General features: G+C 34.5%; 1 protein-coding gene across 3 annotated transcripts in view; it reads left to right on the plus strand.

Annotated features, from left to right (window-relative positions):
• The window catches only part of CDC14A (cell division cycle 14A), a 58,501-nt gene that overhangs the window by 37,903 nt on the left and 7,859 nt on the right, over positions 1 to 12,739 (plus strand). The window contains exons 9-16 of one of the 3 annotated variants that reach the window (XM_051624677.1): positions 500 to 730; positions 3,024 to 3,162; positions 5,710 to 5,863; positions 6,453 to 6,494; positions 8,174 to 8,289; positions 8,783 to 8,830; positions 10,390 to 10,518; positions 11,095 to 11,438. In XM_051624677.1, the coding sequence (XP_051480637.1) occupies positions 500 to 730; positions 3,024 to 3,162; positions 5,710 to 5,863; positions 6,453 to 6,494; positions 8,174 to 8,289; positions 8,783 to 8,830; positions 10,390 to 10,518; positions 11,095 to 11,227 (992 nt within the window). In that variant the 3' untranslated portion in view covers positions 11,228 to 11,438. The other 2 variants (XM_051624676.1, XM_051624678.1) reach the window with 2 other exon arrangements.

Consider the following 12,739-nt stretch of genomic DNA (forward strand, 5'->3'; position numbering starts at 1 on the left):
TGGGGATGGGCTTTTCAGCAGAGGGGGCAGTGATAGGGCAAGTGGTAGTGGTTTTAAACTGAAAGAGGGGAGATTAGGTTAGACATCAGGAAGAAATTCTAAACCGTGAGGGTAGTGAGGCACTGTGAGTAGGTTGCCCGGGCTTTGTGCAGCCTGGTCTAGTGTGAGGTGTCCCTGCTCACAGTAGGGAGGTTGGAACCTGATGGTCTCCAAGGTCCTGTCCAACCTTAACTTTTCTATGAATCTATAAAACCCTACTTGTAGAGAGGAATGGGCTAAACAAGAGACAGTTTGATCCTTTAATTATAGTGGTCTTCATGAGTATTTTGTGGACTTCTAAAATACTGCTTTACATGTTTATTCTGAATAAAATAATAAAGCATTTTCAGTATTAACATGTTTATAATAATAATTAAAAAAATGTTTTGGGGGCAATTTTGATTACCAGGCCTTTGAACTTCATCTGTGACCTTAAATATTCACTGCTTTGTTTTTGTAGGTTATCCTCTTCATGCGCCTGAAGCCTACTTTCCCTATTTCAAGAAACATAATGTCACATCAATCATAAGACTAAACAAAAAAATATATGAGGCAAAACGCTTTACTGATGCTGGTTTTGAGCATTATGACCTGTTCTTCATAGATGGAAGCACACCAAGTGACAGTATAGTTCAGAGGTTCCTGAACATCTGTGAAAGTGCTGATGGTGCCATTGCTGTACATTGTAAAGGTATATGCACTTATTTCTCAGATTGAGGTTCAAAATAAGTGTAAATCCATAGAGTTTATTCCAGAAATAAAGCATTTAAAAATAACACGTCAATTTCTGGATGTGAAAGTAATACTGCTTTGTGATACTTGACTAAATATATGACAAATATTTGTTGTTTTCATGTGCATACTAAGTTCTTTCATCCTACACTACTTCTTACAGTAACTGATGATCTGTTGTTCATTGTTCTTTTTTTTTCTTAATATCTCTTGAAAGGCATGAATTTTAGTTGATGAAGGTTTCTGTGTTGCATTATGCTTTCAAAGCATTATGATAATTGGCTAGGAAAGGCAAAAGATTGAAAAGTTTTCTTTGTGGTTTTGGACTGTTCTACATTTTTCTGTGGAGCATGACTTCAAGTTAATGTGAGTTATTGTGATACCAGCATTTCAAACCAGCCTATTTCAGCAAATCAGCCAGAAAAAAACACACAACATGCTTAGTCAAGAACTACTAACAAAGGCTTTGAAGGGTTTCAACTTGATTTATGTTTAGAGTTGTGTAAGAACATTGTGAAGACAAATGTCTTGCTGATCTGGAACAAGAATAGTGCTATTCATAATTTTTCCATTAAAAATAAACATGCATATCAGAGATAAATAAGTTTATTTGCTAACAAGTTTTTGCTGTGGCTAGAACCCAGAAATTCTAGCATTAATAGGCTGGACATCTGCTAATTGACTAAACAAGAGTATAAATTATTGATTAGCAGGAGTAGATTGTTATTTTCCAGGCTTGGTTGCTAAAGGAACAAAAATATACTTTTCTAGTGACTTAGATACGCGGTTGCTAAAATAGTTATCTTTCATCTGAGCATTTTTTATCTTTCATCTGAGCATTAACTGTTCAGCAAACCAACAGTCTAATTTTTTAGGTTTTTATACCCTTCTAAATAAGCCTATACAAAGCTAAATCAACAATTAATTCAGTTAGTTGTCTGTAGTTCTACCCTTATTGCAGAAGTATTCTAAGCACAGCTTCTGCAGTAGAAACTGCTTGTCCCAGAAGTTAGAGAATGCTTTAATGCAAAGGGTTGCTGTGGAAAGTGTATACAATAGAAGGAACTTAGAGAAAAGAACTGAAGTGTCAGTGATGTATGCAGTTGGTACATGTTATCTGCAATTTTCAGGGACTGTTTTCTTGTGCAGATGTATGTTTAGTGTAGTACTTGGCTACCTATTTGCATGTTGCATCCTTTTGCATTTAAAAAAACTTCAAAACCAAAAATTCAAGCCAAAAACTTTATCTCTAACAATACTTTCCTTTTTTAAATGATTGTTCAGAGCTAGTCTTCAAGTATACAGTTATGGAATGTCACTATTTGTGAACTTTTAACTTCATCCTTTTACCTGAATTATCTTAACTTTTTAGAAAGTCACAGTATGATTTAGTTACTGGGTAAATGTAAAGAGCTTGTAGTTGTGTGTAGAGTTCTCAGCAAGGATGCCTGGCTGCTTTGAGCGTTTCCATTTAGGTAGCTGTTGATGCATAAAAATAGCTGGCCACTGTAAATTGCAGATACAGTGATTGTGGGAAAATAAGGTTACAATGGGGAGACACTTTATTATAGATAAGACAGATGGCTAGAAAGATATTCATTCTTAATTTGTAGTTCAAGAGTTGTCTGACAGTAAAAGCTAGTTTTTCTTTATTTCCCCTTAAAATCAGGGTTAGTTTGTGATTTGGGGAGCAAAAGGTTAAATTATTTTAAGGTATTGATAATAAATAAAATATATGCTAGATAGTGCACAGTTTTATAGGCTGGTTTCACAAGAAAACTGATTCAAAAAGAGAAAGCCACTGGCTGAGAAGATAGATGCTGCTATCTTGTGATGTGCACATGTATTTGCATGAGTTTGGACCTTGATTTGTAAAGTATTTGTGTTGGCCTGTGAAAGCTACTTTTGTTTTTTACAGGTTTAATAATTTTGAACTTTGTATCCAACTCAGTCACAGCTTTTTAAAAATATCAGCCTCTTCTTAAAAAAACAAAAGAGAAATAAAAATTTTAAATAGAATTGTACAAGTGCCAAGAGTGATCACAATTACGTGTTCTTAAACGCTGTTAACTTTTTATGATTCGTTCTTATATATATAGAAGTTACAAATGGGATACTGAATTAGAGATTCTTTCTTCAAATATTAAAGTGGCAAATAATATTGCAAAAAGTCTTGTATCCCATACTTCAGTTTGATAATTATGAAGTGTTCATGGCTTTGTACGTGAATGTTGATATTTTTGTTTCTATAGCTGGCCTGGGGAGAACAGGAACACTAATTGCCTGTTACATAATGAAACACTACAAGTTCACACATGCTGAAGCCATTGCTTGGATAAGAATATGTCGGCCAGGCTCTATAATAGGACCCCAGCAACACTTCTTGGAAGAGTATGTATACCTTCTTTGTTCTAAGAATCACCTGCTTCTCTACATCTTTATCCATCTTGCACTATTTATAGGATTTACTGGTGTCATATATTACTGCCTGTTGCAATATATTTAAGGTTAGTTAATCTGGGATTGAAACTGAATGCATTTAGTAGCAATTGTCTTACCTGGAGTGCTACGCATTTTGTTATCTTAAGGGGCAGAGGGTCTCAAGACTCTGCAGATTTGTGTTCTGTGAGATTTTGGAGTTAGATATGTTAGAAGTGTAAAGTCCAGATGTGGACAAAAGATAAAATCAACAATAAAAATATTAAAATATTAACATAGAAAGGATAGACTTGATGTATAGCCTGTGATAACATTTAAACTTAATCTTACGATAGTATAATTGAGAAGGTTTTTTTCTTCCTTGTAACTAGATATTTAATAAGTGTGGGGTGGATACCGTATGATATGTCATATTCCTAGCACAGTATATGCAGCATGTTTGACCCTGACTGGAAATGGATGGCAAAATTGCACTGGTTTCACTGATGCGTGCACTAAGTTAAATTTCATAGTGGTTTGTACATTGCACATGTACTATTATAGTGGTTATGCTAATCTTTCTTGATACCACGATGGTATTTAGCTGGAGACACTTTCACTGTTTTGAGAAAAAGGCATTTTGAGAAAAATGTCTCTTTTTGGAAAAAAAGAATGCAACAGCTCTGCTGGATACTGCATAAATACCATACATCATGCACTGACCTTGCACCTGAAAATTCATAGGATATCAGAGAGAAAGGAGTATTACTGTAATTTATAAGAGAAATTGAGCATGAATGAGAAATCCTGTTTACTTTCCAGTGCAAGGGAATGGGCACTCCTTATTTGAGATATGGCCCACCATTATTCAAAATACTGTGAATCACAAACTTTCACAAACCACAAGTGCTTGCTGAAGGCAGATTAAACTTCTCCACACAGGGCTGATGCTTGCATGATGTACTCTTAAAAAGTAGCTTCCACAATAGAGCAAAACTGAGGGAGAAAGGTGGTAGGTAGTGTGATTTAGTAAGAGCTGTTTACTTGAAGGATAGGAAAAACAGAGCCCATGTCTTTTCTGCAGTGCCATATAAATACTTAGTTTGATTCTATAGATAGGCAAAAATCCTTCAGAATTTTTTCATTACTGCTTATTCATAGCTATTATTCATAGCTAAGAACTGTCGTATTGTTCAGGAAGAATTTTCTGTTGTCCTAATGGCAATAGATACGTGTTTCGACTATCAGAAAAAATTCAAGCAATGTCACCAGTAGTGTCAAAATGGGATAGAGAAAGAAGGAACTATTGTCAGTTACATCACTCTAATATAACATACCTTGCCCTTAGGACTGTTAAGTTGCATCTGCCAAAAGGTAAAATCTTGCAACTTTGATCTGCCGTCCGATGGATGTCAAAGCTCTGTATCTTAAGTTCCTTGAGGTTCAATGAGGGAGGTTGGAGTAGTGTTTTTGTAGAGACCCTCCCACCCAAGTACATATCCAACAATTTTGCTACTGTTAATGCAATTATCCTTACAAGATTTCAAAGGTACTTAAATTCAAACGCGTTTTCTAGGCTATTTCTGTTAGGTGGATAGGTGGTGCTCCTTTTTCCCCCCACTCCCTCCTTTTCTTTTCCCTTATGTTTTCTTTGGACATAGTGAAAATTTTCTGGAAGTGCTTAACTTTTTATTATTGAGCAGGTTTAGGCATTTGACTCAGACTACTTGGCTCTTAGCCACAATATTTTTTGTTTTCAAACAAAGAAGAGTTTCCAGTGATTTAATTCCTCATTCTTCCTTTTCTTCTGTCAGTGTAGGAATTTAATTTGGTTACAATAATATGTAATAAGATCTCAGTTATTGGATGAAACTAGCTTGATGAGTTACCCAGCAGACTTCCTTATTGAGGAACAATGCAGTCTCGTCAACAAAAGCCTGCTTAGCCCATATACATTGTAGCAATTCAATAATTTATTTTTAATCACCTGTCTGAAGGATATAATCTTTCATTTTCTGAAAATAGACTCTAGAGTCCTGTTCAACTTCACATGACTATGACCACTTCTACTGGGCAAAACAGCTGTAGTTTTCCCGCACAATCTGTATACACAAAACTCATGCTACTAAGAAATTGGAATATGCTGTATCATCATTTATTTAAAGCATTATTTTAGATGAATTTGTGTTTTAAAAGCCTTGAAATTCCTGTTACAAATTCCTGCTGGTTAATTTATTTTCACAATAGGATTTTTGAAAAATGAAATTTTAGTAGCTGTGATATTTCTGTGGTAGCTACAGACTTCTTTGGTGATTTCAGGGGAGTGGGGGGATTGTTGTTTTTAACCATGGAAAATTACACAGGTGTTTTTTTCCTGATAGAAATTCAAATATTTTTTTGCGACATGAAGATGTACAGAAGATTTAAATGTTGGCAATCTGTAAGAGCAAGATGTTTTTGTATTGTGTTTATGTGTATGCAGATTTGTTTATATAAATTGATTTGGTTTGTATCCTAAAGGAAGCAAGCGATGTTATGGCTGGAGGGAGATCACATCCGATCAAAGCAGAAACGAGTAGTTGATGGAAATATTAACAGAGTTCTTTGTGGCTTGAATGACATTTCTATCAGTGACAGCATGAATGAAGTACAAGATTTGGATCAGTACAGGGAGGTAAGAGTTCATAGGATAAATTTCAAACAAGCAGAGATGGAGCTGATCTTTTAATAACTAGCTATAGCTAAGTTTTAGTTGGTTGTTTTTAGGCTTGTATTACTACTAGATTGCTTTTTCACACTTGATTTTTTGGGGGGTTATAATTAGAACAAATCTCTTATTTAAAAAAGAGAAAACCTTAGGTTATATTTAAAACTGTTACAGATAATTTCAAGTCTTTCAGGGTCTTCAGTTGTTTGTTGGAGAATGGAGGGGAAAAAAAAATCAGTTTTCTTCCTGAAAATTTATTCCAAGTTTTTAGCTAATTTCTAGCTAATTATGTATGACATGTCCATCCCTTTATCACAGTGTTATGGATTACTGACTTGATGTGTACATTTAGGGTAAGGACCTTACAATTATTTATTGGAAGCATAGGCATGAAGCATGAACTAAAGTGAACATCCTTCTGCTTCTGGACTAGTAAAAAAATATGTTTAACTTTAGTTTCCTACAGTATCTGTGAGAAGCAGTTTAGAGGAACAATGTATTGGATTTATCCTGTCTCAGATCTCTAATAACTTAAAAGCTTTTATGTTGCTGACAGAATCCTTTACTTGATGTAAAAGACCAGGGGCACCTTCTTCAGGTAGTTATTATGATAAATTAAACTAAGCATCATAATGTGGATGCGCACCTTGAATGCATTTTTATAAAGGTACTGTTTTCCTTTTGGAAGTTAAATTTGTGGCTTGGAATATGTAAAGGTAAATATCTAGATTACTAACTGGGTAATATAACACTGTGTAGAGGTGATCTTGCATGCCTAGTGAAAACAGCTGGCACGTAACCACATGTGTAAAAGTAATGGTTTTGCATCTGAGCTACCACTACAACTTTACTGCTTCCAGTGTTCCAGGCAACTTACTTGCAGGTAACTCAACTACCTGTACACTGTGTAGCAGCTTATGTGGAGATTAACAATACAAATTCACAGTGCTGTTTCTTTATACTGTAACTGTCTCTATAATATACTAATTCCAGTTTTTTACATGTGTTATATTAAAGCTGTTTAACATTCAGTTTTCAAGACGTTTTAACTTACCTCTCTGTCTCTGTTGATATTTGGTTATATTTCAAGGCCTCGTTATACTAGGATCTTTAGAAGCTCAACACAAAGTAATGTCCCAAAAATGCATAAGGTCTAAGAATCAGAGGACAGAATATCTACATGCAATAACTGTTGGGCAAGTAAAGACAGTGAAACAAAATGTATCAGCATTGATGCTGCATGGCAAGTTAACAGTGGCCTGGCATATAATCTTCAATGAAATGTGGCTAAAATATTTATATTTTCCTGTAATTAATGCAGTACTTGGACCATCACACCATTTTATTTACTTACATTTTATTACTTCTGCTGTCAATGTTTCATCTTGGTTAATAACAGAAAGTATTGTTCTGTTTTATGCAGAGTAGTGAGGTCACTTAGGCACAATAGGAACTGCACTAATACAAACAAATACTTGGTCTGAGGTCAAATGAATCATAATTGGTCTAAAGTTTTTTTCATTTGGCAATTAAAAAAATCTCAGATCTCCTTGCTTTGTGTAACTTTCATATTTCTCTGCTTAATACTTAGGTCTTAGAAAAGTCTGCTTTGTGATGAGTCAAATTACAAATAGGCATTTAAACAGTGTTGGCCTACACTTCTAATTATTAGAGTTCATAATATTTTCTAAAGCTAGAAGAAGTAGGATAAAACTCTGAAATCTGTTCATCTTATATTCCTGCTTAAGTTATTACTAAGTTGTCATAGGGAATTTTTTTCAAAACTGTTGTTCTAGAGGTCAGGAGAACTTTTCATTTTTCAAAAAATATTTTGGAAAGTTGACTTTAGCTCTTCTTGAAGGACACACAACTTCAGCTAAATTTTTTTCCTCATCTTATGCATATCACAAAATTGTGTTACTGCTTCCCTTCCACACTGATTATAACTTTAGAAATGGTTATGGAGCAAGGAGTTGGAGTGTAAGTTCTATAAAAGCAAACTTCTTCAAAGTAAATAATGCCAGTGTTAGACTTGAGCATCCTGAACTGACTTTGAGGTCAGATTCTGCAAAAAGCTTCTGTGAATGTGCGTTTGGGCAGTGACATATGGAATTTACTGGAACTATATAGAGTCAGAGTAGAGCCCTGTGTATGCAGAAGACTGTAGATTAGCCTGTTAAATTATAATCATTGTGAAGGAGATGTTAAATACTTTGGAACTACACTACTTCTGAGAATTTTACACATTTCCTAGTTTGCATACTTTGTGTTTCCCAGAATGATTTTGAAGACAAAGCAGGTGTGGAAAATCAGAATGGCATGACACAGGGAGATAAGCTTAATGCCTTAAAAAGTCGGAGACGGACGTGTTCTGCTACAACTGGAGCTCTGAGGTAATTTAATTTTGAGGCAATTTGCAAATTTAAATTTAGTCCATGGTGGCCTTGCTTAAAGCAGTGGTGCTACTTTTATCACCTTCTGTGGTGGACATTTTTCAAAGTATATATCTAGTTGCAGATTTGGGTTATTAATTTCTATTCAGAATCCCTACTCAGCATGTAGAAGTAAAAGACAAAGTAAAAAAATATTTCAAAACTTTCAAATGTATATCTATCTGGCATTCTAAAACTTAGGTCTCAAAATATTCTTCAGTGAACTTGGTTATCTTTCTGTCATTGATTTCTGTATTTCTTGTATAAATTTTGAAATTTACGGAAAATAAGTACCTCTCTGTTGGTTAGCTGTAAATTAAAATAATGGTTGGCAATAATTCTTAACTCTTGCTAGTCTTTTACTTCAAAGCCAGTATGAGACATGCAGGTGTGCTTTGGGAGAGAGGCAAGGCTTTTTATCCTTTGATAAAGATTTCTGCTTTTGTTTCTTCAGGCTGCAAGACATGAAACTGCACACCAGGTCAATATCACAACCTTTCAGGTATTAACTTGAAAATTACAGTTTTACATGTACGCCGCTCAGGTCTTAAATTTTCAGTGTTTTGAATTATACTTGTCACATCAATTGATTAGCAATTTCAGATTTCTGAGAAATGGCAGGGAACAAACTTTTCTAACCACCTGCAGATACAGGGGGAATGGACAGAGGGGTACAGCTCTACTTCAGAGATACCTTGAATTCTTAATAAGAAACTAGCACATATGAGTAATTTCCTCAGTCACATTTTCTCATATCTATGCTGTTATGCAATGAAGGATAATTAGTTAACTCATAACCACTTTATCTCTGTAAAATTAAATACTTCTCTCTGTGTATTGTTTGCATATCACAATTCTCATGATGTGTATTTTGGTAGATGAACTAGAAGTATTACTTAGTGGATACAATCAGCACTTTTTTTAGATTATGTACCAGATAGACTGAGTTTTAGTAACTTTTTTGTATTTTATTCCAGGGTCCTCACTGTATTCTTCACTACAGGCTTTGTTCAGACAATAAAGCCAATAGTTATACTTATTTTCTAAAAGTTTATTTATGACCTGTACTAATCTTAAATCCGTACTGGCAATGCCCTCCCCTCCCAAAGAAAATAAAACATAGAGTGGAAGTTTACATTATTTTAAGAGTTATAAGAATGGAAGAATTGAGTCTTTTGGTTTTGTAACTATTGCATCCTAAACACAACACAGAAGACAAAATATCTGTCATTATAAAGTGTTAATATTGAAAAGAACACATTATTTTCCATTTTTTGACAAGCTGGATTTTTGAGATGGATTACTCCAGGTGATCCTTGGAGATGTCTGATTACCCTTTCTTGGTGTAGAATTAAATCTACTTCTGCTCAGTGTCATTCCTTGTATGGTTGTAGCTTGTACCTGAGGTCTTTCATCCTTTTAAGAGCTGATCATTGTAATGTCCCCTAGTCTAAGGATGGAGAGAATTTAATATTACTGTGATACATACTATTTGGTTGAGTTTTTAAATTATTATGGACAGCTATATGATAACTCTTTTTTAGTGGTCCAGTGTATTGTACTTACCACTCGTAATCAAAGTGTGAAGAATTTGGTCATTAGGATTCGCAGCCTGGAAAGAGCTGTATGTTCTGTGCAACTTTGTTAAAATGGTCTTGCTGTCATTTGGAAGTGATGATGTTCTCATGAAAACTAGTGTTATTTTTTTCTACTTGTACTAGCTTTATAAGCACAAAAGGAATTTTTTCTTAAATTTACAATATTTAAAATTTATAATCAAATTTACAGTAAATTTTATACAAAATGGACTGGTAACCTTCACAAATAAACAAGGTGAAAAGTAGCCTATAACTGTACAGTATGGTACACCAGGAGAAAAACTTGGGAGTGGGATATTTGAAAATAGGCAACATTTTTTAATTTTTGCTGTTGAGTTCTCAGTTCTCAGACTTGAGAAATCCCACTTTTTAAAATACCAGTTTGTGTTGGGACAGGATATGGGTTTCTGAGGTATATATTATAAAAATCTTGCTTCTCACTAAAACTCTGTATTCCTTTTAGACTGAATACTTCAGGTAGCACAGAAGGATCCATGTCTCCTCTGAAGGCCTCCAAAGTGATGGCAATTAATTCACCATCTGCAGAAAGAATAAGCAGGTTTTCCACATCCTCAGGCTCTAATCTTAAAAGGTGTTTTTCTTATTACTATTTTGGTACAAATATTTACTGTGTACTACAATGGTTTTCAGCACATATGCAGTCTGTGACATGCTTGCTGTTCTCAGGTGTAAGAAGGCTTAAAGTTACTTATAAAGGGATTTGCTGTACACTAGTCAAACTTTAGTTGCCTGCAGATTTAAAAAACAATCAAAAGCCAAAACCTATGCTACTGGTATGAGAGTTTTGGTGGGATTATATCAAGTCAGAAACCATATTGTGTTGCTGAGGTTTGTGAGGTTGATTTTTTTTTTAACTCGTCAAGAGTTTTTAAAAGTTTTGCAGATATTCCCACAAGTTATTATTAATCTCAGAAGAACACCGAGTGGTAGTTAATACAGTTTTTATTCATCTTTTATTTATTGCTATTTAATTCTATTATTACTACTGTACTAAGTAACTATGCATGTTAAATTAAATTTAGAATGATTGATGCTTTTTTAATACTCTAGACACAAATATTTACTTGAACAAACGAACTAACTTACACATATTTTGGGACACCCTATTTTTATTCTCAAATTTTATCATATTACTTCTTGGTTACAGAAGTAGTATGGTTCAAGAAACAGAAGAGGAGTTCTTAAACTGTAACATGTCCACAGAGTACTCCAATGTAGATCAGCCACTGCCTAAACCTTTGAACACAATCTCCTGCATGTGCCTGTGGTTTGACAAGTGAAAGCTATGGTAGTGATTGAATAAACAAAGTTTGGGAACTCCTGACAAAGAATTCTGGTTTTCATTATCTGAGAGCTAGAAGATGAACCTGAGCGCAAACACAGATTATTTCAGAATTATCTATGCTATCCATGTAATGTCTTCTGATTTGTCTGTTGTTTTTTGTATAAATCTGTACATACCTTGTGTATATTTTTTTCCCTGCATGTGTTTTCCATTCAGCGTTTCCATAAACTCCAGACTAGCCAGTTCTCTAGGGAACCTGTATGCTGCTTCAGATGATGATGAGAGCAAAAGGACATCATTGTCCACTAGGACAGGTCTTTGTGTAAGCCAAATCTCCAGCCACTTGAATGGCAGCTTGCAGCTGCCTCACAGAAATAACCATGAACTGAACAACAACTTATACAACAGAAACAGCAGTAGTGGCAACAACCTGAGCAGCCAAACCAGTTTTCACAGCGCCGTGACAGATGAGTACTCATCAGCCTTCCTTTATGGGCCTTACAACTCCTCCAGCACGATACCAGAGTCAATCAATTCCTGTAAGTTCATAGTCACAACAGCACTTTCAGGCATCTGACCAATGCTTACCTTCTGTGAGCAAAACTGTTGCAAAAAAATCTTGACTCTGCATAATTCTGACTTCCTTTACTGTTTCTGAACAGCACCTTTGTCTCTTAGTTTTTAAGTAATTATCATTTCACCTGGATTGTTTTTTTTTCCATCTCTTTCAAGCATCTAGATCATGGAGGGTTCATGAAATTAAATCAGTCCTCAACTTAAACTAACACCTCTTCTGATATCTTTATTTATGGACCTTCTTATCCTTTAGGGTTTTTATTTCAAATTATCTATAACACAGTTTATAACCTTATTAGATATTTTAATATTCATGCAGTAACATATTTAAATAAGCCTTTGTATGTATCACACTAAATGTAAGGTACAGCAGTCTTAAAGATAGAACTTATTTGAAGGATGAGTCCATTTGATTTGAAATCCTCTAACACCAAATGTGAAAAGTATTTTAGATCAAGATATTTCTGATTATCTCACCATTTTAGGTTTCAGTCCTCCACAGCTTTCCTGCCCTGGGCTTATTTTGTGCCCTTTTTCTATATGAGAGGGGATGCAGAGATAAATTAATGCAACTTGAAAGTTACTAGACACAAAATGCAGGGAAGAGAGACTAGGGAAATTTCAGTATTGAAATCAGAAATAACTTCAGCTATTTTAGGGAAAAATAAACATTTACTGCTACAAATCTAAAAACAATTTAAAATACCTGATTTCCCAAGATTTTATATCCTACTAATTATAAAAATGATTGTAGTGTTTTTAATAGAATGTATTGCCCACAATTGATTGAACCTGTCAGCCTGTTTAGTAGTACTGACACTTCAGATTTATTTTTTCAGGTGCTGGAAATAAAACTACCTTCATATAAAATTCAGAATATTACACAATTCTTTTCTGTTTCCTTGCTACTGTATTTCAGTGTAGAGAAAGT

This window comes from Apus apus, chromosome 7, assembly GCF_020740795.1.
Source record: "Apus apus isolate bApuApu2 chromosome 7, bApuApu2.pri.cur, whole genome shotgun sequence".
Lineage (NCBI taxonomy): Eukaryota > Metazoa > Chordata > Aves > Apodiformes > Apodidae > Apus > Apus apus.